The 25,739-nt window shown below is 43.0% G+C and overlaps 1 protein-coding gene across 11 annotated transcripts in view; it reads left to right on the forward strand.

The window, feature by feature from the left end:
* The window catches only part of nfic (nuclear factor I/C), a 274,335-nt gene that overhangs the window by 38,615 nt on the left and 209,981 nt on the right, over positions 1 to 25,739 (forward strand). For 9 of the 11 annotated variants that reach the window (XM_036131679.1, XM_036131681.1, XM_036131685.1 and 6 more), the window contains exons 4-5: positions 11,307 to 11,490; positions 16,189 to 16,263. In XM_036131679.1, the coding sequence (XP_035987572.1) occupies positions 11,307 to 11,490; positions 16,189 to 16,263 (259 nt within the window). Of the gene's footprint in view, positions 1 to 11,306; positions 11,491 to 16,188; positions 16,264 to 21,277; positions 23,422 to 25,739 lie in introns of those variants that run through there. The other 2 variants (XM_036131686.1, XM_036131688.1) reach the window with 2 other exon arrangements.

Consider the following 25,739-nt stretch of genomic DNA (forward strand, 5'->3'; position numbering starts at 1 on the left):
TTTGTAAACAGCAACCTAAACAAAAGAATTTAAAATGTGAACAGTCTATATCTAGGTGGTTTTTACACCCAGTCATCAATGCAAATGACCTTCCTGAGAACATCTTCTGCTTGATTTATATATTAAACTGTTATTTGTTTCTACTAAAAAAAGTGACTGATATTTTACTATCCCATCTATTATGCTCTAACTGGCCTGAAGGAAACTGTCAAAGACGGACACAGGGAGAAAAACGCACAGACAAATAGACAGGCAGAGCCCTCACAGCTGCTGTAGCTACACCACTCTGTCACAACAGCAAACAGACTTAAATCAGAGGCAACCGGACTTTCACTCAGTTTTTTTGCTTAGCTAATGACCAGCACACAGACCAGCTGACATTAACAATGAGCTTTAATTTGAAAAGTTGCACATGCAGAGTGATCTAACATTGGCCAGAAGGAGACTGGGCCAAACTAGCCTAGCGCATATGGACATTATTTTCTGTAAAGTTAGATGCTGTATGTGTAGTGATTGGTATTGTTTTCATGTGCATGCATTATTCTCCATGGCAACGCGCACTCACGCAGCGATGGCAGGTGGTCAGCTGGAGATCACACAACGTTTTTAGACAGTGGGAAACGAGTTTTATACTGACTTTAAGCAGCTTGACCACCATTTAAATAAAACAACATTGACACACGAGTTTAAGTGGCAAAGTGAAAGAGAAAGTAAAAGAAACAAAACACACCGCTCAGATGACCTGCCCATTCGAGGGAAACAGAAGCTGTTTCAGCCGGCTCACTAAGGTTGAGCCGGCTCTCTCTCTCTCTCTCTCTCTCTCTTTATATATATATATATATATATATATATATATATATATATATATATATATATATATACTGGGTGCGATTTGCCAGGGGGGGGTGGGGGGATTTACCCCCCCTCTGCTTGTGACGTCCCCCCCTCTGGTCATTCATGTTTTATCCCTGGGGGGATACATTCCTCCCCCCCTCTGGTCTGAATTTAAAAATGTATATAAATTAGGTCTGTCTGTTTTAACGCGTAAGACCACAACGCCGACATTTTTTTTGTCGCCGTTAATTGCGCGTCAAAACACACACCCCGCCGCGCTCTCCGGACTGAGGTTACTTTTACCCTCGGCGCTTTCCGTAGTTTCAAGAGAGCTAGACACTGTAGCGAAACAGATCCGCGCTCACTGTTGCACAGACTGTTAATTTCATGCAACTTTGGGCTTATTTTATTCTAAAGGCGCTTGTAAATTTTATAAGTCACGGGTTTCGGTTTTTTTGGGCACGTTTCTGAAAGTTAAATAGCTTATTTGGGCTCTAAAATAAGTGACGAAACAGCGGTTACTAAAGGCATACTATGCAACATTTTTCAGTTAATTAATGTGTTCCATACCGTTTTGGATGATTAAATGAGTCATTTCAGGTCAAACAAAGGTTTTCTCGGCCGCCCTGGTGGTCTGTGGGGGAAATACCGTACTTGCAATTGCAAGAGCCCTCGGCCCGCACCCACTGGCTCAGAAGTCTCGTGCAAGACCGCGAGAGTCGGTCTTGCTTTATGGCGAGAACTCCATGTGTTTTTGCCCTGCCATTCACTATATGCACCCGCGAAAGCAACAACAAAGAACCACGTGTTAACGTCAAATAAACATGCAAGCATATCGAGTTTTATTATTATTATTTTTATTATTTTTATTATTATTTTTTTTTTTTATGTTGGCGAGACGCCACCGCCTCGCCAAGCCGCCGCCTCGCCAAGCCGCCGCCGCCGCCAAGCCACAGCCGCCGCGGCTTGGCGAGGCGGTGGCGTCGCGGTGGCCGCGGCGGCCGCGGCGGCCACCTCGCCAAGATAGCGCTGCGGGAAACCCTGATGTTCATACCTTCACTGTGTTAGTCATTGTTTGTACTGCCATTTTTTCCACTTTTCGTTGCGTTCGCCTGTCTGCTAAGCTCAAAACAACCGCGCCTGGCTTGACGGAGAAACCAGAACAGCTGAGCATCTTTACGACAGTGCACTTTTACTTTCGCCCTCTGGGGGGAGCCTCGCTTGAAAATCAACCCCAGTTGCATAGTATACCTTTAAGAGACCTGCCTTCACTAGACGCTTTGTATCTAGCTGAAATATCCCTCCGCCTTAGGATCCGACGGTAGTAAAGGCAGACAGAGCAACTCTGCACGTATTTTCTGCAGTTTACGGTACAATAACCGGTGATAACTGCTGAAAGTAGATTACTTGGTGCAGATCACCATTTTGAGCAGACATTGGTTCTGAAGATGAGCTTTTAACATGCTGAGAACATTGCAGAAACCCAACCCATAAACCGTACTTTAATGCTTATTAATTTGTTTTCTCTGTATTTGACAAACTAAGGCTGAATCACGTTGCCAAACGAAGGACCTGGGCAGGACCTGTTTAGCAACTGCTAAACAGTCTCTTTCAGGGTACTAAGCTCCTGCCCAGTTGCAAGCAAAGTGTAAGACTGGAATGACCATGAAATTTAAAATCTTTTTCCAGGCTTAAACTGTATGAATATGGATATAAACAGCAAGCAAAAATATTCAAAGAAGGTATTGTTGGTGTGAAAGCTCAGAATTAGATGTGTGTGAGAGAGAGTGAAAAAACGAACAATAAAACTTATGACTTTATTGAAATGTAATTTTTTTATTAATGCCTAATACCATGTCTATCTTTGTTTAAGAGGCAAAAATATATATTGTCATGGTATTTATTTACAAATTTATTTACACATTGCGTAAACATCAGGGCATCATGATTAGTCATTTAGCCATCATAGTCCAGAGTTTAACATTTGGCAAAAGGATGTTTTCATTCCAATTCTCAAAAGTGCTTGAAAAATAACAAAATAAAAATATTTTTTGTACTAGCATGTATTTTATTAGTGTCATTTATTGCAAAATTGCATATTAAAATGCCCAAACAGGCTATTACACTTTCATAAATAAAAGGATAAAACATACAATTAATTTGCAAATAATCTCGAGTTACCTATCGACATTATGTGATTAATCGAGGAAATGATCCCCCCCTCTGGTTTTTTTGCAAATCGCACCCTGTATATATATATATAGATATATATCTATCTATATATATATCTATCTATATATATATCTATCTATATATATATATATATATATATATATATATATATCTATATCTATATCTATATATATATATATATATATATATATATATATATATATATATATATATATATTAGATTCAACTTTATTGTCATTACACAGGTACAGGTACAAGGCAATGAAATGCAGTTTAGGTCTAACCAGAAGTGCAATAGCAGCAAGTGCAGGATAAACAATGGTTCCATAAGTACAAGACATGGGTTTTTACTGAATAAATATAGAGATGGATACTATTATAAACAGAATTTTGCTGATAGATTTGTCCTATGAGTATAATATATAGATAACTAGTATTGCGAACCTGGATATGTACCAAATATAATATACAGGTGGATATTACAGGTGGAGTTTAACAGATATGTACAATAAAATAATATACAGATGATTATTATAACAGAGTTTACATGTACTATGAATATATGTACAGATGGCCATTACTATAGGCAGAATTGTGAGCATAATATACAAGTAGCTATTACTATAAAATGAATAAATAAAGTTTGGACAGAAGCTATATAAATTAAAGTGCAGTGGAAGGTAATTGCACAGTTAAAATACGGTATTGAAAATGTATATGTAAACAATTGGTACTGTGAATAGACAGTCAGCAGTGCAAATCAATATTCAGTCAAGGTGAGTAGTGCAAGATGCATGTAAACAGTTGTTACAATAGTAACAGCCAGGAGTGCAAGTAATCATTATAGTCTTGCAAATAACAAATGGAGTGTGAGAAGGGAGAGGAGAGTCTATCAGTCAGGGTTAGAGTTCAATAAAGAGACAGCTCTGGGGATAAAGCTGTTCTTTAGTCTGCTGGTTCTGGTCCGGAGGAACCTGAAACGCCTGCCGGAGGGCAGGAGAGAAAACAGTCTGTGGGCTGGGTGGAAAGAGTCCTTAAGGGTGCTGCGAGCTCGATGTAGGCAGTGTTTCTTCTGGTCGTGCTCAATGGTGGGTCGTGGAGTCCCAGTGATGTGCTGGGCGGTTTTCACCACCCGCTGCAGTGCCTTGCGCTCTGCAACAGTACAGCTCCCATACCACACTGTTGCACAGTTGGTCAGGATGCTTTCTACTGCACAGCGATAGAAGTTCACCAGGATAGTCGAGGATAGCTGATTTTTCCTCAGTGTCCTCAGGAAGAAGAGGCGCTGGTGAGCCTTCTTGACCAGGCAGGAGGTGTTGGTTGACCAGGACATGTCCGCTGAGATGTGGGTCCCCAGAAACTTGAAACTGGAGACACACTCAACAGCCATTCCATTGATGTGGATGGTGTCGTGCGTGCCTCTTGAATATATATATATATATATATATATATATATATATATATATATATATATATATATATATATATATATGTGTGTGTGTGTGTGTGTAACCCGCCTGGTTAAAAGATTTAAGTAAAATTTATTTGGTTTAAAACGGTTTCATTTACGTTTTCTATATTTTATTATTTAGTATTTTGTGATTAACTTGTATTTTAAATTTTTTAAAATGGAAACAAAACAGCTAAGCTGTGATTTGTGTTACATATTGTTTATTTGCAATCTAAAATCCCACACCTCATTCCCCTGAGCATGATGGGTGGCTCTCCATTTCTCAAGCTCAGGTCCTCTACCAGAGGCCTGGGAGCCTGAGGGTTCTTCCTAGGATCTTAGCTGTTCCTAAGATTGTGCTCTTCTGGACCTAGATGTCTGATGTTTCTCCAGGTTTTTGTTGGAGCCATTTTTTCAGAGTGGGGTTACTGCCCCGAGTGCTGCGATGACCATGGGCACAACTGTTGTCTTCACTTCCAGCCTCTTTCTAATTCTTCCCTGAGCTCTTTGTATTTCTCCAGTTTCTCATGCTTTTTTTTTTGCTCTTCAGATTGTATATTGTGTGTGCTTGTGTGCATATATATCTTTGGTAGTAGAAAATATAAATAGGGCTGCAACTAATGAGTATTTTCCTAATTGATGCTCAATTCCGATTGTTTTTGTGAAATCTGATTTTTTTTTTTGTGTCTGTTCACACACCAAATATATGCGACTTGTATGTGATCTCCTGTGTAAACTGAATTCATACAACTTAAGTGTCCCGCACGCGCAGTAGAGGACGCGATGATGTCACACATAGCAAGCGTGCTCAGTGTTTGCAGAAGTAAACATGGATCGTAATGCTGCAGCGTATCCTGCGTTCTTTACCTTATTCTTCAGCCGTAGCCAGCACATTACGACACAATCTTTGTAAGAAGATCGAAAAGAAAGAGCCACATTTTTCGCAATGGCGTTTTGTGGGGCAGTAATGTCCACACAGAGAAACGTGTGGGTGTTGAGTCGAAGCCAGGAATGGTGTGAACGTGTGCGGCTTTACTGATACAGACTTCATTCACAATTTTCAAATGACAAAGGCAACCTTTATGTGCGTCTGTGAACGGCGCTCTCACGTAAAGACCCACATCTTCGGTGGGCCATAGCAGTGAGTAAACGTGTTGCCGTGGGGCTGTATTGGCTTGCAACAGGTGCTTGTTACCGGATCAATGATAAGTATCAGTGACGTACAAGTCGGATAAATGCGACCCGGCCCTACAGACACAGGTCGCATTTGAAAAAATCCGATGTGTGTTGTTCAGACTGTCATGAAAAAATCAGATGCAGGTCGCATATGGGCAAAAAAATCGGAATTGGGTCACTTCAGGCTGCATTGTGAACGTAGCCTAAGTTAAAATGGCAGCGGATGTGGCAGTGTGGGCTGGAGGAGCTGGTGGCCCTCAAACAAAATCTGAGATTTTTGTGTATCAATCCACAGATGGGAGAGTGATCAACTTTCAACAAAGTGAGAACTCTGACACAAGATGAAATTATATTGTCAGTGTCAAGCAATTTCTCATCTGCGTGGATAAGAGTTCAAGTGTCTACAGTTTCAAATCTGCACGACTTCTATTGCCAGCATCAGGCAAAAAGGCCCCGAAATGGACCCAAATAACATTAAAGACTGCTGATTGATGAATGTTGAGAAAACATCCCCAGGTTCGTCTCACACTATCTGGATGAGCTATCACTTGTTGGGTTTGGCAGCATGGCTGTGTCGGCTCTGCTTAGCCACTCCACTAGGCTGAGCAGGGAAGTGCGGCTATGAAGACTCAAGCAAGCGTGAATAAAAACCTTGGTGCGAGTACAGCGGTTACGGATTGCCAGCTGGCAGGCAGATATCGAGAGTGTATGCGGTTCACCTGATTAAATGAGTGGAGCGGCTGAACCTGCGCAGGCAGAAACACCAGCAGTGCCGCATTTGAGCCACCAGGAGAGGGTGAGGACGCGCTGCTAAAGTCCCTAGCATTGAGCACTGTTGCAAAGAAAGCGGCAGGAAAGAACAGTTACAAATGCAATGGCTGTGAACAATAGTAGAGGAGCGGACGCGTGCCCCAAAAAGGAGCAGTGGAGAATCATTGGAATAATAAAATCCCATATTAAACAGGTTTCCAGAGTTTCCTTTTTTCACCTCAGGAATATCGCCAAAATTAGAAACATTCAGTCCAGGAGTGATGCTGAAAAAGTAGTCCATGCATTTGTTACTTCAAGGCTGGACTATTGTATTTCTTTACTATCAGGAAGTCCACAAAATGCAGTTCAAAGTCTTCAGCTGATCCAAAATGCTGCAGCAAGAGTTCTGATGAAAATCAACAAGCGGGATCAAGAGATCCAATTTTAGCTTCCCTTCATTGGCTTCCTGTTAAATCAAGAATAGAATTTAAAATTCTTCTTCTAACGTATAAAGCCCTTAATAATCAAGCTCCATCATATATCAGAGCTCTGATTACCCCGTATGTTCCTAACAGAGAACTTCGCTCTCAGACTGCAGGTCTGCTGGTGGTTCCTAGAGTCTCTAAAAGTAGAATGGGAGGCAGATCCTTTAGCTATCAGGCTCCTCTCCTGTGGAACCAACTCCCAGTTTTGGTCCGTGAGGCAGACACCCTGTCTACTTTTAAGACTAATCTTAAAACTTTCCATTTTGACAAAGCTTATAGTTAGAGTGGCTCATGTTACCCTTAGAGGGTGACATGGAGTGAATTTTCACTCCTGTCCCATCCCACTCCCACAGAAAAAAATTGTGTCCTGTCCCAATCCCGGGCCAAAGTAAAAAATAAAGTCCTGTCCCGTCCCACTCCCTGTAATATTACTCCCACTCCCATCCTGCTCCCACTCAGAATGACTCCTGCTCCTGCCCCACTCCCATTCTTGTTGTCTTCATTAAGTTTTCTGGCAATACATTAAACCTGAATGTCTATGAAGGGCAAGTTAAGTTCCTGTTTTAGCTGTAGTAAAGGCCAGTTAAAGTAAAAGGAATAATAATAAATAAATAATAAAAGTAACAAACAAGGAAACAGACCATGCCTATCTTAGTTGAATAAACAAAATGTGCAATGTTGCCTTTTACTAATTCATTAAGTAATTGTTTCACATAAACAATGAAGTTACTTTTATGTTTCAAATTGCTGAAACTAAAGAATATTGCACCTAGCAAGAGTTCTACACTCAATAAAAAAAGTGTATAAAGGCATTGCTTTCAAAATTTAGATAATGTACCTCAATGGTTCATAAACTCAGTTTTGTAAAAGAAAAAGTTAAATATTACTCAAGCATATTAGTATTTTTCCGTTTGCAATAAAATATCCACAAACTAATTAGGGTTTACTATCAGAACCAATACATTCATCCAACATTAAACACATTCCTACAGACCTTTAAACTTTTATCAAAAATTGAGAGTGAGATTACGTTAATTTTTGGGGGTGGTGCGGTCCTGGACCCAGGAAATGCCGGTCCAGTCAGCTCCGTCTCATTTTTATCTGACCAGTCATGGAAGTAGACATGTTTTACTTTTTTTAAAAAGTGAAAGAGAAGTGTTGTTCAGTTAGTGGGTTAAAACGGAAAAAAACACAACTGTTCAAATAATACTAAATAAAATAATAAAGTAGTTTTAAGTTATCAGCTGTATTATTACACTGTTGCACATTGGAAAATGAGTCCAGGAAACACGTTTTACAAGCAGGGTACTGAGTGTTAACATTCAACTCTCGTCAAGTTTGTTAATATTTGCAACTTTACAGTCGCTCTGTGAGTTTAATAGATAAGTCCTTACTTCTGACTTTGCGTTGCAAATACAACTTTTCCAGGTTGAGTTCGCCACTAGAGGTTGTCCCCCCCAATTCTGTTTTGAGCGCTGGCGGAAAAAATAGACCGGAAGCACTGTTGGCTTTTGGGTCGTGTAGTTCTTTTGACTTGCATTATGGTTTAGGTTTCTTTGAAAAAAACTACAAAATGGCGGCGGCGAACCTACATTTTTGATTTTCCATTTTATTTTATTTTTTGGCATCAATCCTAGTTTATTGTACCTGCAATTGGTTTAATCCCGCTCCCATCTGCTCCCGTTGATATATAATAATGTACCGTCCCAATCACGTGATATTTAGTAATGTTGACTCCCATCCCGCGGGATTCCCACGGGAATCACATGACCCACAGGATTCCCGAAAAAATGTCAGCCTCTAGTTACCCTGAGCAACCTCTATAGTTGTGCTGCTATAGGCTTAGGTTACTGGAGGATATCAGGGCCTATTACTCTCACTCTAATGATTTCTACTGTTCTCTAGTTTTGCATTGTATTACATTGAAATGACTGTTGTCCTTTCAGCTTTTAACTTTTTGTTCTCTTTCTTTTTTCTTCATAGTAGGTACACCTGGTCTGGCGTTCTGTTAACTGTGACATCATCCAGAGAAGACAGATCACCCGCAATTCCATCTAATGTAGAACAGATTACTGGATCAATGTGTGCTTCTGTGCTTGTTTGTCTGTCTTGTTGTGTCTCTGCTCTGTCTTCTGTAACCCCCAGTGGGTCAAGGCAGATGACCGTTCATACTGAGCCCGGTTCTGCTGGAGGTTTTTTCTTCCCGTTAAAGGGGAGTTTTTCTTTCCACTGTCGCTCCATGCTTGTTCAGTATGAGGGATTGCTGCAAAGCCATGTACAATGCAGACGACTCTCCCTGTAGCTCTGCGCTACTCCAGGAGTGAATGCTGCTTGTCAGGACTTTGAAGCAATCAACTGGTTCCCTTATATAGGAAATGTTTGACCAATCTGTATAATATGATTGATTTTGACTTTGTAAAGTGCCTTGAGATGACATGTTTCATGAATTGGCGCTATATAAATAAAATTGAATTGAACTGAATTGAATTAATTGGTACAGGAGCAGAGGACAACTTTCCAGTGATCAAAGCCAAACTGATGAGTGTGTATGCCACTCTTGATGCTGGCACCCTGTTCTCGGAGATCAGGAGGGATATTACACACTTGGGAAGAATATTTAGTGTGCCTTATAATCCAGTACACCTTATGCGGACAAAGACACGTTAATTCACTGTGTTCCTTATATTTCGGTGCTCCTTATGGTCTGACAAATATGGTACATGATGTGGAATTTCAAAATTAATTTAAAAAATCTCTATATTAAGTCATGTTGCTGTCAATGTTGCTACAAAACCTTACATTTTCAAAGTATACTGTCACTTCTGCATGACAGTAGAACAGCTCCAGATGCTGCTCAACAACTTTCATCCACGTATGATGTGGAATTTCAAAATAAAAAACCTCAAAATCTATTTATATAGTCACTTTGACCTAAGTTGCTGTCATTGTTGCTAGTAAACTGTATGTTTTCAGTGGATACTGTCACTGTAGGATGACAGTAGAACCTCCAGATGGAGTTCAACAACTTTCATCCACATCTGATCAATGTAGGACTGGCTGCCGGGTCAGCAACACAGCCATCAACCACCTGATGTATGCGGATGATCTTATGATTTTCTGGCCATTTGGTGCTGGACTGCAGCAACTGTTAAGGGTTTTCTCTAAGTATGGTATAGACTTTGATATTAAATACAATGGGGGAAAAAAAGCAACATTATGACTGTCAGGAGCAAAGAGGACTGTAAATGATCTTTTCCTGACTTTACTCTTTCGGACAACATCCTCAAAGTAGTGATGAGGTGAAATACTTCGGACATTACATAACTGCTGACCTGTCTGATGATAAAGACATTTACAGGCAGCATTGTATACAATATGCACAAGTTAATATGCTTATTTGTAAATTCCCAGTATCGGTCAAAACAGCAGTTTTTAAAGCATATTGTACTCCAATGTATACTGTCCACCTGTGGCGGCATTACAGAGAAAGTAGTAGGCACAAACTTCAGGTGATATACAATGATGGCATCAGAATGCTGCTTAAGGTGCCGCTATGGAGTAGTGCATGTCAGATATTTGAGAATGTCAATGTACCAACTTGTGATGTGGTGCTTCGAAATCTGATGTACAGATGTATGTGAAGGCTAAAAAAATCTGTAATTAGCATAATTTACATTCTGATCAACCCTGTACAATGCTCAATTAGATTTTTTCTAGTCTGTGGAAACGCTGGCCCCTCAGCTTATATGGCAATAGATAAACATTCTCTTTTTTGTGTCTTATTTTTGCTGTTCTGTTTGTCTGTGTTTTAATATGGACCAATTTGTGTCTGAAATAAAGTTGATGAATCTCAGGATGACATCATACTGATGCAGTATACATGTTATCCATATAACAACATATCAAATAAGCAGAAATATATTTATTATATATATTCATTATCTGGTTGCACGATCAAAACAGTTTTTATCAGCTTACTGAATTCACAGATATCATGATGCCTTTTACCTTTAGACATTATTCTTGTCTTTTTTCCTTGCAAAGTTGCAAATCCATTTGTCCATATGGTAGATGCAGCTCAGGTGCAAAATATTTTTTTTATTTATTTGTTTTTTTGTCCTTTCCAAGAAGTGAGGATAAAAAACTGTTCAAGAGATCTACAACATGCAATGGATTTCTTTTGTAATGAATTAACATATCTTTGCTTAAATCTCACACTAAAAGATTTTCTAACTATATTGCATTGTATCATTTTTTATCTAAATAATTTAATGTCTGTTCAATTGAAGTAAATCTTTTTATGAGGAGGCACTATTACCCTGAGATCTCATGATGAATACCAATACAAATTTAAGTATTTTATCATTGGCTGACAATTATTTCATTGTTTGTTCATAATTGCAATCTGTTTATTCTAGGTATGGAGGTTGGACTTGGTGATGGTTATTCTCTTCAAAGGAATCCCTCTAGAAAGCACAGATGGAGAACGTCTGGTTAAGGGAGGGCAGTGCTCCAGTCCTGTACTCTGTGTCCAGCCACAACACATCTCAATTTCTGTGAAAGAGCTAGACCTCTACCTCGCATTCTATGTGCAGGAGAAAGGTATACACACACACACACACACACACACACACACACACACACACACACACACACACACACACACACATCCATGTTTTAAATACAAAATGAGGACCTTGTTTTGACTTCCATTCACAGAGTTTCTGCAGGGTCTTAAAAAAATCTTTAATTCATAGATTTGTCATGTATATTGTTTAATAGGTCTTAAATTTCTGACACCCATTTAACCCCAACCAATCTCTGCCTGAAATTACATATCTGAAATAAATCAAATACAGCTCCACAGTTATAAATTGTAAATGTAAAAGTTAGTATTTGTGTGACAAAAAGGCATCAAAGAAAATTTTTCAGGTGGAACCATTATTGCAAATGTCAGCATGTCTGATTTATAGGTGATTAAACAAAGAAAAAAACCCTCTGCAAAACATCATGAAAACCCCTTTGATTTTTATAGGAGAATTCTCATATTTTATAGATCCACATCTTGACTATAACTGCAACAAATCTGGACTGAACCAGTTGAAGCACACTTGTTCCACAAAGGTTTTACTGGACAGTGTGCCAGGCGGATCTGTGAATTTGGTACAGTTCTGCCATAATGGGCCAAAAACTGTGTTTTTGTTAAAGTGAGACTTCTTAAAGTTTTTTGTTTTTTTTGTCTCTGGTTCATTCAGTGATGTTCCTCACGGTTGGTAGAGTTGCCATAAATTTTACTTAACAATTTATTCAATTAAATTAAATTTTATTTATATAGCGCCAAATCATGAAACATGTCATCTCAAGGCACTTTACAAAGTCAAGTTCAATCATATTATACAGATTGGGTCAGATTATACAGATTGGTCAAAAATGTCCTATATAAGGAAACCAGTTGATTGCATCAAAGTCCCGACAAGCAGCATTCACTCCTGGGGAAGCGTAGAGCCACAGGGAGAGTCGTCTGCATTGTACATGGCTTTGCTGCAATCCCTCATACTGAGCAAGCATGAAGCGACAGTGGGAAGAAAAACTCCCCATTAACGGGAAGGAAAACCTCCGGCAGAACCGGGCTCAGTATGAACGGTCATCTGCCTCGACCGACTGGGGGTTACAAAAGACAGAGCAGAGACACAACAAGAGATACAAAAAATCACAGAAGCACACATTGATCCAGTAATCTGTTCTACATTAGATGGTAATAGCGGGTGAGCTGTCTTCCCTGGATGATGTCACAGTTAACAGAACGCCAGACCAGGTGTACCTACTATGAAGATAAAAGAGAGAGAACAGAAAGTTAAAGCAGAAATGACGACATACAATGCATAATTGAAGAACAGTAGAACTCTAAAGAGTGAGAAAATTAGATCCTGATGTCCTCCAGTAGCCTAAGCCTATAGCAGTAAAACTATAAAGGTAGCTCAGAGTAACATGAGCCACTCTAGTTATAAGCTTTGTCAAAAAGAAAGGTTTTAGGATTAGTCTTAAAAGTAGACAGGGTGTCTGCCTCACGGACCAAAACTGGGAGTTGGTTCCACAGGAGAGGAGCCTGATAGCTAAAGGATCTGCCTCCCATTCTACTTTTAGAGACTCTAGGAACCACCAGCAGACCTGCAGTCTGAGAGCGAAGTTCTCTGTTAGGAACATACGGGGTAATCAGAGCTCTGATATATGATGGAGCTTGATTATTAAGGGCTTTATACGTTAGAAGAAGAATTTTAAATTCTATTCTTGATTTAACAGGAAGCCAATGAAGGGAAGCTAAAATTGGAGAAATATGATCCCGCTTGTTGATTTTCATCAGAACTCTTGCTGCAGCATTTTTGATCAGCTGAAGACTGAGCTGCATTTTGTGGACTTCCTGATAGTAAATAATTACAATAGTCCAGCCTTGAAGTAACAAATGCATGGACCAGTTTTTCAGCATCACTCATGGACAGAATGTTTCTAATTTTGGCGATATTCCGGAGGTGAAAAAAGGAAACTCTGGAAACCTGTTTAATATGGGATTTAAATGACATGTCTTGGTCAAAAATAACACCAAGCTTTTTTACCTTATTACCAGAGGCCAAGTTAATGCCACCCCGATTAAGTGATTGGTTAGGAAGTTTATTTACAACAAGATTACAACTTCGGTCTTGTCAGAATTTAGATGCAGGAAATTTAAAGTCATCCAGCTTTTGATGTCATCAAGACATGACTGCAGTCAAAGTAATTGATTGGATTCATCAGGATTTATGGATAAATATAGCTGAGTATCATCAGCATAACAGTGGAAGTTAATCCCATGCTGTCTGATCATTTTGCCAATCGGAAGCATATATATAGTAAAGAGAATTGGTCCAAGGACTGAACCCTGTGGTACTCCACAGGTGACCCTAGAGTTTGAGGAAGATTTATTATTAACATGAACAAACTGGAATCTGTCCGATAGATAAGATTTAAATCAGCCAAATGCTTTCCCCTTAATCCCTACAGTATGTTCAAGTCTTTGTAGGACAATTTTAGATTTTAGAAAGCTTTACTGCTTCCAAACAGTTCAAACACTGCGCAGGTTCTAAAGATTCCTCCAATGCTGCCTCACTTACTGAGGAAGAGGTAATCATGTTTGGGAGGATGCCAATTATTTTATTTTTAATGGCATCAATTTTATTTATGAAGAATCACATAAAATTGTTGCTACTAAGAGCTAAGGGAATGGATGGATCAACAGAGCTGTGGCTCTGGGTAAGTTTGGCAACTGTACTAAAGAGAAATCTAGGATTATTTTTATTCTCTTCAATTAATGATGAAAAATATGCTGCTCTAACTCTGCGAAGGGTCTTGTTATACAACAATAGACTGTCCCTCCAGATTAAGTAGGATTCCTCTTGGTGTGTAGAGCGCCATTTTCTCTCCAATTTCCTAACATTGTGCTTCAAGGAACGCAGCTCTGAATTAAACCAGGGAGCCAGCTTCCTGTGAATAATCACCTTCTTTTTCAAGGGAGCTACATTGTCTAATGCAGAACGCAATGAGGAAGTCACATTGTTAGCAAAGGTATCGATTTGTGAATGGGAAGAAACAGCGTTGCTGCCATCTACAGGGCATTTCTGCAATACTGAGGATATTAAAAAGGGGACAGACTCTTTAAGTTTTGATACAGCATTATCCGATAAAGATCTACTATAATGGAACCCTCTTTTGGGGGTGGAGAACTCAGTTAGATTAAACTCAAATGTTATTAAAAAAATGATCAGACAGGACAGGGTTGTGAGAGAATACTGTTAATTCTTCACAATCAATGCCATATGTCAGAACAAGGTCTAAAGTATGGAGCCGAGAGTGCGTCAGTTTATGCACATTTTGAACAAAACCAATTGAATCTAGGATAGTTTTAAAGGCTACACTAAGGTTATCAAATTCAGTGTTAACATGGATGTTAAAATCCCCCACTATAATAACCTTATCAGTATTTAACACCAAATCAGATAAGAAATCTGACAACTGATCCAAAAACTGAGTGTAAGGGCCTGGTGGACGATACAAAACAACAAACAGAAGAGGTTTTATTGCTTTGCAGTTTGGATGAGGGAAACTGAGGGTTAAATGTTCAAAAGAACTGTAATTATTAGTTGGCCAGAGACTAATTAATAAATCAGACTGAAAGATAGTTGCCACTCCTCCTCCTCTTCCCACAGATCTGGTAATTAGGATACATCATCATAATATAATTCAAGCAAAAGGAGCTTCCTGTCGGAACATCATGGCGATGGCTGCATTGTGAGGGAGCTCCCGACAGAACCCGTTGGGTTCTGTATGGGGATTTCATGTAAATCCCCATACAAACGGAGTAATTTATATAAGTTGAAACGACAAGGGAAAGGGGGTTGGACGTTTAGTTGGATATCTGTTTGACTTTGCCACTGAGCAACGAGGCATCAGGGAACTGGTGCGAACATGAGGCTAAGGTTAACAACTAACGAAGGAGCAAACACCAAGAGAGCAGAAGCAAAGGGACGACCTGGAATTGATTCTGGAAGTGATTATTTGATTTTGAAAAGGAAATAGAGAACAACTGGGAACAATGAAAGAAGATATCGGCAAGGTAAATAATAGAGTGAGTGAGGTGGTAGAGCATATTGGAAAGCTAGAGGACAGAATTCAGAACACAGAAGAGGTTTTAACCGACATGTTAAAGCTGTACACACAGCCAGAAGACAAGCTAATGGAGCTAGAGAATCGATCGTAAAATGTAAGGAGTCCCAGAGTGAATGCGCTACAGTGGCGCCCTAACCCTAATAATAATAATCATATTCAAACAGCTTTCTGGCATAACAATATATATATACATTGTTATGCCAGAAAGCTGTTTGAACTTATTCAAATTCAGACAGAGTGAATTTGAATAAGTTCACCAATGTTGAGTAATTTTACGACTGCAATTCTTCTGGATGCTTAAATTTGATTCATAATGGTCTTAATAAGGTCTTAAATTGGTTACACCCACAGAAACCCTGCAATCATTTTCAACCCTTTTTATAGTCTTGACCCCAACCCATACCACTTCATGCCTAACCCTAAACTTAGTTGACACCTTAATCCTAAACCTAACCTCTATCCAAAAGAAGATTAGGAAAAGGTCCTCACTTCACATCAAAGTCCTCACTTTACTAGTAAAATGTGCAAAAAAGTCTCACTCAGCTGCATGCACAAGTACACACACACCTACACCTATGTATTATTATGCACCTTTTTTTTCAGAGGCAGAGCAAACCAGCAGTCCCGGTCATACTGGTGTGGGATCAGACCAGGAGGACAGTCGGAAAGCCACGATAGGTTACAAATTTTCATGATTATTAACTTTTTCCCCCATTGTGAATTACAAATGTCACGTCAATATAACTAGTTTATGTACAAATGATTTTCCTTTTATAATGTGAACACAAACTATAGATGCCCAAAATATTCACCAAAACCCTATTGAGCTACATTTGTAATCTGAGTTTTAAATAAGGCTTTTATTGCCATTCACAACAAAGGCAGACAGCAAGGATTGTAATCAAGAAAAGGGAAGAATAATGTAAGACAACCTAAGAGGTCATCCACTTTTAGAGGTTATTCTAATAATCCGCAACAGTATATTTATTTTCTAAAAGACCATTTATTAGTCATCTACATATGATCATAGATAAGTTGCCATGAGTATTGTAAATCTTAGTGCAAAATAAATACATTTAACAGTTGTCATGATTGTTTACCGGTGTACTCAGGACGCGCACACGGGACTGAAGGTTTAAGAGTTTTATTACAAGGGGTTGCTGGATGGTGGGTGATGAAGTCCGAAGGGTCTGGGTTGCAGAGGATCAGAGATGTAGGTGTTGATGGGAGCTGACGGCCCGGAGCTAGAGTCCATAAAGATCAAAGTGGCCAGGAAGCACAGTGGAATCATAATCAAAACTAAACTAGCCAGGGTGGGTGGAGGGAGGTACGGATGGCGGGCCAAAATCAAACAGAAAACTACCCAATCAGGGCAGACCAAAACAAAGAGGAAAAACGAAAGCAGACTAAAGGGGTTTCTAACAACTCCTGATAGGAAAAACAAAGCTTCAAACAGACGTTGGCAGGCAAACAAGGGCGAAAAACGGATAAACAGGCATACATCGCCAGAGGACAAAACAGGCAACCAATGTCACAGGGCAAAACAGGTGAGACAGGCATACTAACGCCAGTGAGCAGAACAAGCAAAATGTGAAAGGGCAAAACAGGTAAGACAGGCGAACAGCGCCATAGGAGGGAACAGGTGCATCAATGCCAAAGGAAAGGGAACAGGCGTACGAAAGCGCCCAGGGGGAAGGAACGGGCGTACGGAAACGCCAAAGGGAAGGAACGGGCGTACTTAACGCCAAAGAGAAGGAACGGGTGCACGACAGCACCAAAGGGAAGGAACGGGCGCACGACAGCGCCAAAGGGAAGGAACGGGCGCACTTAACGCCAAAGGGAAGGAACGGGCGCACGACAGTGCCAAAGGGAAGGAACGGGCGCACGACAGTGCCAAAGGGAAGGAACGGGCGCACGACAACGCCAAAGGGAAGGAACGGGCGCACGACAGCGCCAAAGGGAAGAAACGGGCGCACGACAGCGCCAAAGGGAAGGAATGGGCGCACGACAGTGCCAAAGGGAAGAAACGGGCGCACTCAACGCCAAAGGGAAGGAACGGGCGCACGACAGCGCCAAAGGGAAGGAACGGGCGTACTTAACGCCAAAGGGAAGGAACGGGCGTACTTAACGCCAAAGGGCAAGAACGGGCGCACCACAGCGCCAAAGGGCAAGAACGGGCGCACCACAGCGCCAAAGGGCAAGAACGGGCGCACCACAGCGCCAAAGGGCAAGAATGGGCACACCACAGTGTACTGAAAACACCAGTGCTCAACAACACACGCTGGAGCACGACTGGCGTACAGAACGCCAGGGTAACCCGCCGGGGCGTGAGGGAAAAGCCGGGGCTTGGGGAAGAGAACGCCGGGGCGTGAGGGAAACACCGGGGCGCGAGGAAAGAGAACGCTGGGGCGTGAGGGAAACACCGGGGCGCGAGGAAAGAGATCGGCGGGGCGCGAGGGAAACGCTGGGGCACAAGGGAAGCAGGAACATCTAAAACGCCGGGGAACCGAGAAGAGTGGACGTCCTAACACGCCGGGGGAACCGAGAACAGAGGGCATCCCAACACGCCGGGGAACCGAGAACGGAGGGCGTCCCAACACGCCGGGGAACCGAGAACAGAGGGCGTCCTAACACGCCGGGGAACCGAGAACCGAGGGCGTCCTAACACGCCGGGCAACCGAGAACCGAGGGCGTCCTAACACGCCGGGCAACCGAAAGGTCTAAATACTAGAAGACAGAGGAACAAAGAGGCCAAAAACAAAGTAAGGAAACTCTAACTAGCCAAAGCTAAGGAGCATGAAACAGCTCAGAATCAGGGGTCAGAAGTCTAAACGAGCGCTAGGACCTTAGGAGTGCTTGAACCTAAGGAGCGCTTGGACCAAACAAGCGCTGGGAGAGAGCAGGAACCCATAGAGCGCAGGACAAAAATAAAGAATCAAACCAAGAACTAGAAAATAAAGGCAAGACTAGAAAACTAGGTCAGGGATAACACCACAAAAGAAAAACTACAGCAAAAAACTACTAAATCAAAACAAAATACTAAAGCAGAATTATGAGACTAAAGCTAAACTAGAAATTAAGGCAAAACAAGAAAACTAGGACATGAACAAGTACACTAACATGAAAAACAGAGAACTAAAGCTATAATGAGAAAGCAAAGCAAGGCTAGAAAACTAAGGCAAACTCTAGAACCCTAAAACAGAGCAGAAAAAACAAAAGCAAAACAGAGACTAAGAACTCTAAGAAAACAAAGAACCCCCTAAAGCATTCTAAACTGAGGGATTCTAAATCACTCAAAACTAAGGCAGAGCTTTAACAAAATAAAACAGAAAGCACTGGCCTTAAGGGCGCAGGCAAAAACGGCTGCTAAGCAAAAGAAAAGTCTTCGTGGAGGTCGTCCTGGACGAGGCACGCGGCGAAGCATAGTCATAGTCAAGTGGCCCGGAGACCGCGGTTGCCGGCTCCGGCCGAACAGAAAAGTCAAAAGCAGGCGCCGTGGTGGACGGCCCCGACGAGGCAAAGACGAGCGGCCCGGGGTCCGCAGTCTGCTGCTCCGGCCGAGCAGGAAAGTCAGAGGCGGGCGCCGTGGTGGACGGCCCCGCCGAGGCAATGTCAAACAGCTCAAGGACCGCAATCGGTGGGCCCGGCCGAGTAGGCGAGTCTGGATCGGGCGTCGTGGAAGACGACCCGACGAGACAAAATCAGGAACCGTGGAGACCGCTGTCCGCGTCTCCGGCCGAGTTCAGAAGTCTGGCGCGGGCACCGCAAACGGCGGCCCCGGCCGATCAGAACCAGAGACGAGCGTCGCAAACGGCGACCCCGACCAGAAAAACAAGGAACGGAAATAACATCACCAGAGGTCATGGACTGAGGTGAAGCAACTCCCTTGGCGGCCTCAGACTGAGACAGAGCAGCTCCCTTGGAGGCCTCGGGCTGAGGCAGAGCGGCTCTCTCAGAGGCCTCGGGCTGAGGCAGAGCGGCTCTCTCTGAGGCCTCGGGCTGAGGCAGAGCGGCTCCCTCGGAGGCCTCGGGCTGAGGCAAATCGGCTCCCTCGGAGGCCTCGGGCTGAGGCAAAGCGGCTCCCTCGGAGGCCTCAGGCTGATCCTCTTCCTCGTCGGCCGGCGGGTCCCTTTCCTCGTCGGCCGGTGGATCTACTTTCTTGGCGGTCGGCAGCGCAGAGCTCTCGGCGGTCGGTAGAGCGGAGCTCTCGACGGTCGGCAGAGCGGAGCTCTCGCCGGCGGGCAGAGCGGAGCTTTCGGCGGCCGGCAGAACCCTCTCCTCGGCTACCTCGGGTGCTACCGGGCTACAGGCTTCAGAGGGCGCCGCAGGGCTACAGGCTTCAGAGGGCGGGTCCCCCTGGACCCCCTCTCGGGATTTGAGCGGAAGCGGGTCCTCGGAAGCCTTAACGCGCCGGAGTGACCGGCTTCTTCGCCGGGAGGAGCCAGACGGGGAAACGGAGGCGGTCAGAGGGGTAGCAGCTGGTCCACAGGGAAGAAGGTCGTCTCGGTCACCATAGTAGAAACTCCACAGCTCGTCCTCCTCGACGTGTGGGGCTCTGATAGGTGGAATGATGAGCCTCACTCGAGGGGCCAGCTGAGAGTCATGGAGGTGGTGACCGAGACGAAGTGAGGCTAAGCGGCTTGTCCTCCTGTGCTCCGGAGTAGCCGTGACAACGCCCACGTGGACCATCTGGGTAGTGGAGTCTGCCTTGCTTGGATGCGCAGCGTTCCGGCCTGAAGCCATCTTGGCATACCTGTCCTTCATCTGACGCTCACACTCCATCACATAGGCGATGATCTTCGGGTCATCAACTCCAGCAGGTAAGCCCCACATGGCGCCTGAGTACACCTTTTGGCCGGTCCGAGCTGTCATGATTGTTTACCGGTGTACTCAGGACGCGCACACGGGACTGAAGGTTTAAGAGTTTTATTACAAGGGGTTGCTGGATGGTGGGTGATGAAGTCCGGAGGGTCTGGGTTACAGAGGATCAGAGATGTAGGTGTTGATGGGAGCTGACGGCCCGGAGCTAGAGTCCATAAAGATCAAAGTGGCCAGGAAGCACAGTGGTACGAGTTAGCAGTTCTCAGGAGACACTGTGGCTCAGAGCAGCGCATCTCCTGGGCGGCTAGTCAGGTTAGCAGTTCTCTAGAAACACCAGGACACAGAGCAGAAACTTCTCCAGGAAAACACAGAGGGTAACAGTCCTTAGAGTGACTGGCAAGACTAACCTTAACACGAGAGCAACAAATCTTCAAAGGCAAAACGAGGACTGGCATGGAGAGGTGGTGACTGAAGTCGGACCGGCACAAGAGTGAGACAGAGGGAGGCTTAAATAGGGAGACTAGCAGGTGACATGCATCTGACTGAATAATTACCAACAGGTGTGACTGACTGCAAAGGGAGTGAAGGGGAAGCTTAAGTGAGGGGAAGGGAGGAGCTAAGACTAACAGAAATAAAGGTCAAATCATAACTACACCCTAAAAGAGATGAAAACTGAAATATAATGTTAAACAGAAAGCTAAGTCAAACTCTACCATGACAACAGTTTATTTTTATAAACTGTTCTAAATGCACTTTGAAAAGCTAGGTAAATCATTGATGCTTCCATTGAATTATTACTTAACTCAACTGTTTTCATTTAAAAAAAATAAATAAATGTGCAAAACCATAACACCACCTCACCCACACTAAGTGGGGTCTCCGCTGTGGCCTGAACATGTAGGAGACCGCAGAAGAGAACTCAGGAGGACATGGAGCAACGCAGAAATCAACACAGAAGGCAGGAGAACACAGAATGACCCGACAACGCAGAAACAAACCCAGGGAGCTTAAATACAGGCTGGGGATCATTAACAGCAGGTGAGGCAAATCAACTAATTAACTAAAACCAGTCCACAGCTCAGGGATCCTGACATCACCTGACATCACCTGACATCAACCCCCCAATCCCCACTCCCCCACCCTTAAGGGCGGATCCCAGACGCCTGGACTAGAGTCCATGAAAATAAAAACAACCTGGCCAAGGCGGGCGGTGGGGGGTCTCGGAAGGGAGGGAAAAAGTCAATATAAAAGTTCAGGAGACTTGAGCGCTGGACAGCGACAGCATGGCAGAGTCCGATGTGGGCGTCACGGAAGGTGACCCCGACAGCGGAGCAGCCGAGTGCGATGCTGGCGCCGGACTCTGGAGGCTTGAAAACGCTGGAGAACCCAGGAGGCTTGAGAACGCTGGGGCTGAGGCGTACGGCGCCCTCGTGTCAGCTGGAGCGGTGGCGTGAGCACCCATGCAGGCTAGGGCCGTGGCGTGCGCAGCAGGAACCTCTGAAGCCGGCAGCGATGAAGCAGCAAGGTTTCCAGCGTCCAGGGAAGCAGCAGCGGAGTTCTCGCCAACAGGCACGGGAGAGATCCAGCTGGGTGCTGTCAGGCGGAGTTGCGAGGCAGGAAGCAGGCAGGGAATTGGCAGAGGGTGAAGTCCCTCCCCGAAAATGAATGGGACTTCAGCCCAGATCGGCTCTGCATCTTTCCCCTCAGACTGGAACTTCCTGCTCTGCCTCTGGAGCAACTCCACCTGGCCAAAACCTCCTGCCAAATTGCCTGATCCTTATGTGCTCGGGTCATTTCTGTCATGTTGTGGTGGTGGCAAGGACTTAGGCGGTAATGAGGCAATGGGCAGTGCATGATGTTCAAAAGGTTTAATGAAGGCAAAACTTACAGGAACTCAGGCTTGGCACAAAACTTAGGACAGCGGCAACGCAGGGGAACACGGAGGAGACCGCAGAAGAGAACTCAGGAGGACATGGAGCAATGCAGAAGTCAACACAGAAGGCAGGAGAATGCAGAACGACCTGACAATGGGGAAACAAACCCAGGGAGCTTAAATACAAGCTGGGGATCATTGACAACAGGTGAGGCAAATCAACTAATTAACTAAAACCAGTGCACAGCTCGGGGATCCTGACAATGTCCTGCATAATGAAAATCAAAAATTCAGTGCGAAAAAGTTCAATATGGGAAACTCATGGTGTCACACCCTAATCAGATAATTAATTCAAAACAGCTGCAAAGGTTTCGTGAGTATGGTCTGTCATTCTGTGTTTTAACAAATTTTTGAGTGCATTGTACCACATAAGAAGAGTCAATAAACACAACAGTAATCATCAGAATCAGAAATACTTTAACTAGAAAATTTCTGAGAAATTTAAGGAAGTGCCTGCCTCGTAAAAACCGTACCGTAAAAAATATTAACAGGAAGTAACAATGCAAATCTCAGGTTCCTATGTTCATCACATCCATTGCAGTGGACGTCGAAAGTTGCCATGTCCCTGACCTCCTAGGAGCCTCTTGCTAGCAGAGTTCCGTTGTCATGGAGTCTAACTCACAGCTGCAGCCCTCTGTGCTGTTCATTACCTTTATGATGTGGGGGACTGAGCGGAATGTGTGAATTTGGTGTCTCTGGAGCATTTCTGCAGCGTGTAGCAGAGGCAAAAAGGAGTCAAAATGGATATTTGACACCTCATAACATGGAGATGCTTTATCCGACATGGCCCAGATTTATTGTTGAGTACAGACTCTCTCAAGCAGAAGTTGGTAGGATCTTCCTAGAGCTACTTCCGGTTAGCAACATGCTAACTGTTAGCTGCGAAAATGGTTATGTTCAGTATCACTGGGTGATAGTGCTCTGCAAATTTGGTTTAAATCCTGTACTGGAAAGTGCCTCAAAACGGGAGAAATACTAAAACTCACCAAAGGTTACCAAAGGTCATGGGTTAGATCGGCCTCCTTTAGCAACACAGCCTCACCAAATCTGGGCCCAGAACTCAACATTTGACCAAAATGGTGTGTAGTGCCATTTCCCACAGGTGGGTGGTGCTGTACAGGCCGGGTGGATCGTGTCTGGGCATCCTGCCAGGTCCTCTTGGAGTCCAAGGCCCAATAGGAAAACTATGTGAAATCCAAAAAGTGACAGAAAAGTGAGGGACACATGATAATCACCGAAAAATTTATACAATTTATAGGAAGTGATTTTGTTAATTTCAGATTCCTACGTTCATCACAGCCCCTGCACTGGGTGTCAAAAGGTGGCATGCTAAGCCAATGGAGCATGTCCCTGGCCTCTAGCCAGCAGAGCGCAGTTGTCACGGAAACTCACTCATACCTGCACTGCCTGTCTACTGCATGCACACACTTTGGGTCAGAGTATGTCTAATTGGAATATAATGGCAAAACTTTGCCTCGAACAACACTCGATATTTCGTCAACCGTAAGGGCTACAGACATATTTTTTCTGCGTTTATTACAGAGCGGATAGGGGAACAAGACAAACTATCTGTTTTTGTAGGACATATTTTAATGTAGGCACAAAAAAAGCATCAAATAAAAGGGTATTTTGACGAAAATGCAAAATGCCCTAAACATCGTCCCGAACAAATCGCTATAGCTGAGAAAGTATATGAGATATCACAATTATTATTTCACCGTGAGTATCAGCTAGCTTTGGAGGACAACTGTGGTTATTTTTATATTCGTACAAAAATTGGTGTAGCCATGTAAAAAAGTGCATCATTTGGGGGGGATGGAGGTCTGATTGACTGCAGGGCAATAGCAGATCCACTAGAGCAGCTTCCGAGAGAAATTGTAAGGTCCCCTTTAGCAGAACCACTTTTGCTCAGAGTGCTCTGTCCGTGAGAGGATCTGTAGTGTGGAACTCACTTCCTGGCGATTTAAAGTCTATAACCAGTTTTAGTATATTTAAAAAACAAACGAAACTCTGGTTAGGCCAAAAACAGAACTGTAATCATTTTTTATGTTTCTATATTTTACTGTATGTTTTTAGATGTTGACAATATTATGTTGTGCTATTTTAAATGACTATTAGTTTAACTTTTAGTGGCACCTTTTAAAAAAGCCCATCTTGGGACAAGTGCTGCGAATTAGCAGTAGCTACTATGACGGCAACATGGGACTGCTGTCATGCTCAGTTTGTCTATGTCGATGTGTGTCTGTCCCTACCAAATAAACTTTGAAATGAAATGATCCATCCATCCCATCCATTTTCTAACCCGCTTAGTCCCTCATGGGGTCGCAGAGGTTGCTGGTGCCTATCTCCAGCGTTTACCGGGCGAGAGGTGGGGTACATGAAATGATCCTGTTCCCGAACAAATTGTTCCTGCGGCAAAACCGTAACACAATTCGTAATCCACATACATTAAATTGTGGAAAATTAGTTTATAGCTGTTTGAACAATTGAATGTATGATCTAGAGACAGCAAGATGCATTCACAGAATGGAAGCCAGCGCAGTTAACATGGGATTGCGCAATCCCAGGGTAGGCCAAGCTCGCTGCAGCCTCACTGGCTTCGCTATCAAGCGCCACCAAGGATTTACATGAAAAATAGTGAAAAGTCTGCGATTTTAAAGAGAATATGATAAAAAATTTGGAAATTAGATAAAAAAAATTACTTATTATAAATGATTGAGTGAATCAAAATTTATATTGTTATTATATATTTTCTTTCTTTCCATGAGAACAAGTGAGGCCTGGCCTCACTTGCCTCCCCTGACTGCACGTCACTGAGATGTGTGTATATATATATATATATATATATATATATATATATATATATATATATATATATATATAATGGAAAAGAGTGCAAAAGAATGAATAAATTTCAATGATTTTGGGTCAGAATTACAGAGGGGGTGTCTGACTCTCTGAGGGAGGTGTTGTAGAGAGGCATTTTGAGCTATTGACTGCAAATTTGGTCAGTATGCAGTCCAGGCGTGGGGGATTAAAAGTTGTCAAAATCTATTTTTGTGCATGTTGAGGGGGCGGAAACAGGTCTCCAATCTGACCTTCTTGACCGAAAATTCAAAGTGCTGTAACTTTTATACAGAATGACCAAACTGAACCAAATTTGTTATTATATATCCCTCTCAGATACCCAACGCTTCTATTTGGTCAAATAGTCTCGCCCCCTGGGAACAGGAAGTCACTTCTTTCGGATTGGAAAGGTCCCTCTCGGTCCCCATTTACGTCATCAACTTGAAACTGTGTCAGAAAGCAGATAACTTGTTGGTCTTACTTGGTTTGGTGCACAGATGGTTTTCATTGGAGGGTGTGGCAGTGGCGGCGTGACAAAGTACGGCGTCACACC

The sequence above is a fragment of the Fundulus heteroclitus genome, unplaced genomic scaffold (assembly GCF_011125445.2).
Source record: "Fundulus heteroclitus isolate FHET01 unplaced genomic scaffold, MU-UCD_Fhet_4.1 scaffold_45, whole genome shotgun sequence".
NCBI classification, from domain to species: Eukaryota; Metazoa; Chordata; class Actinopteri; order Cyprinodontiformes; family Fundulidae; genus Fundulus; species Fundulus heteroclitus.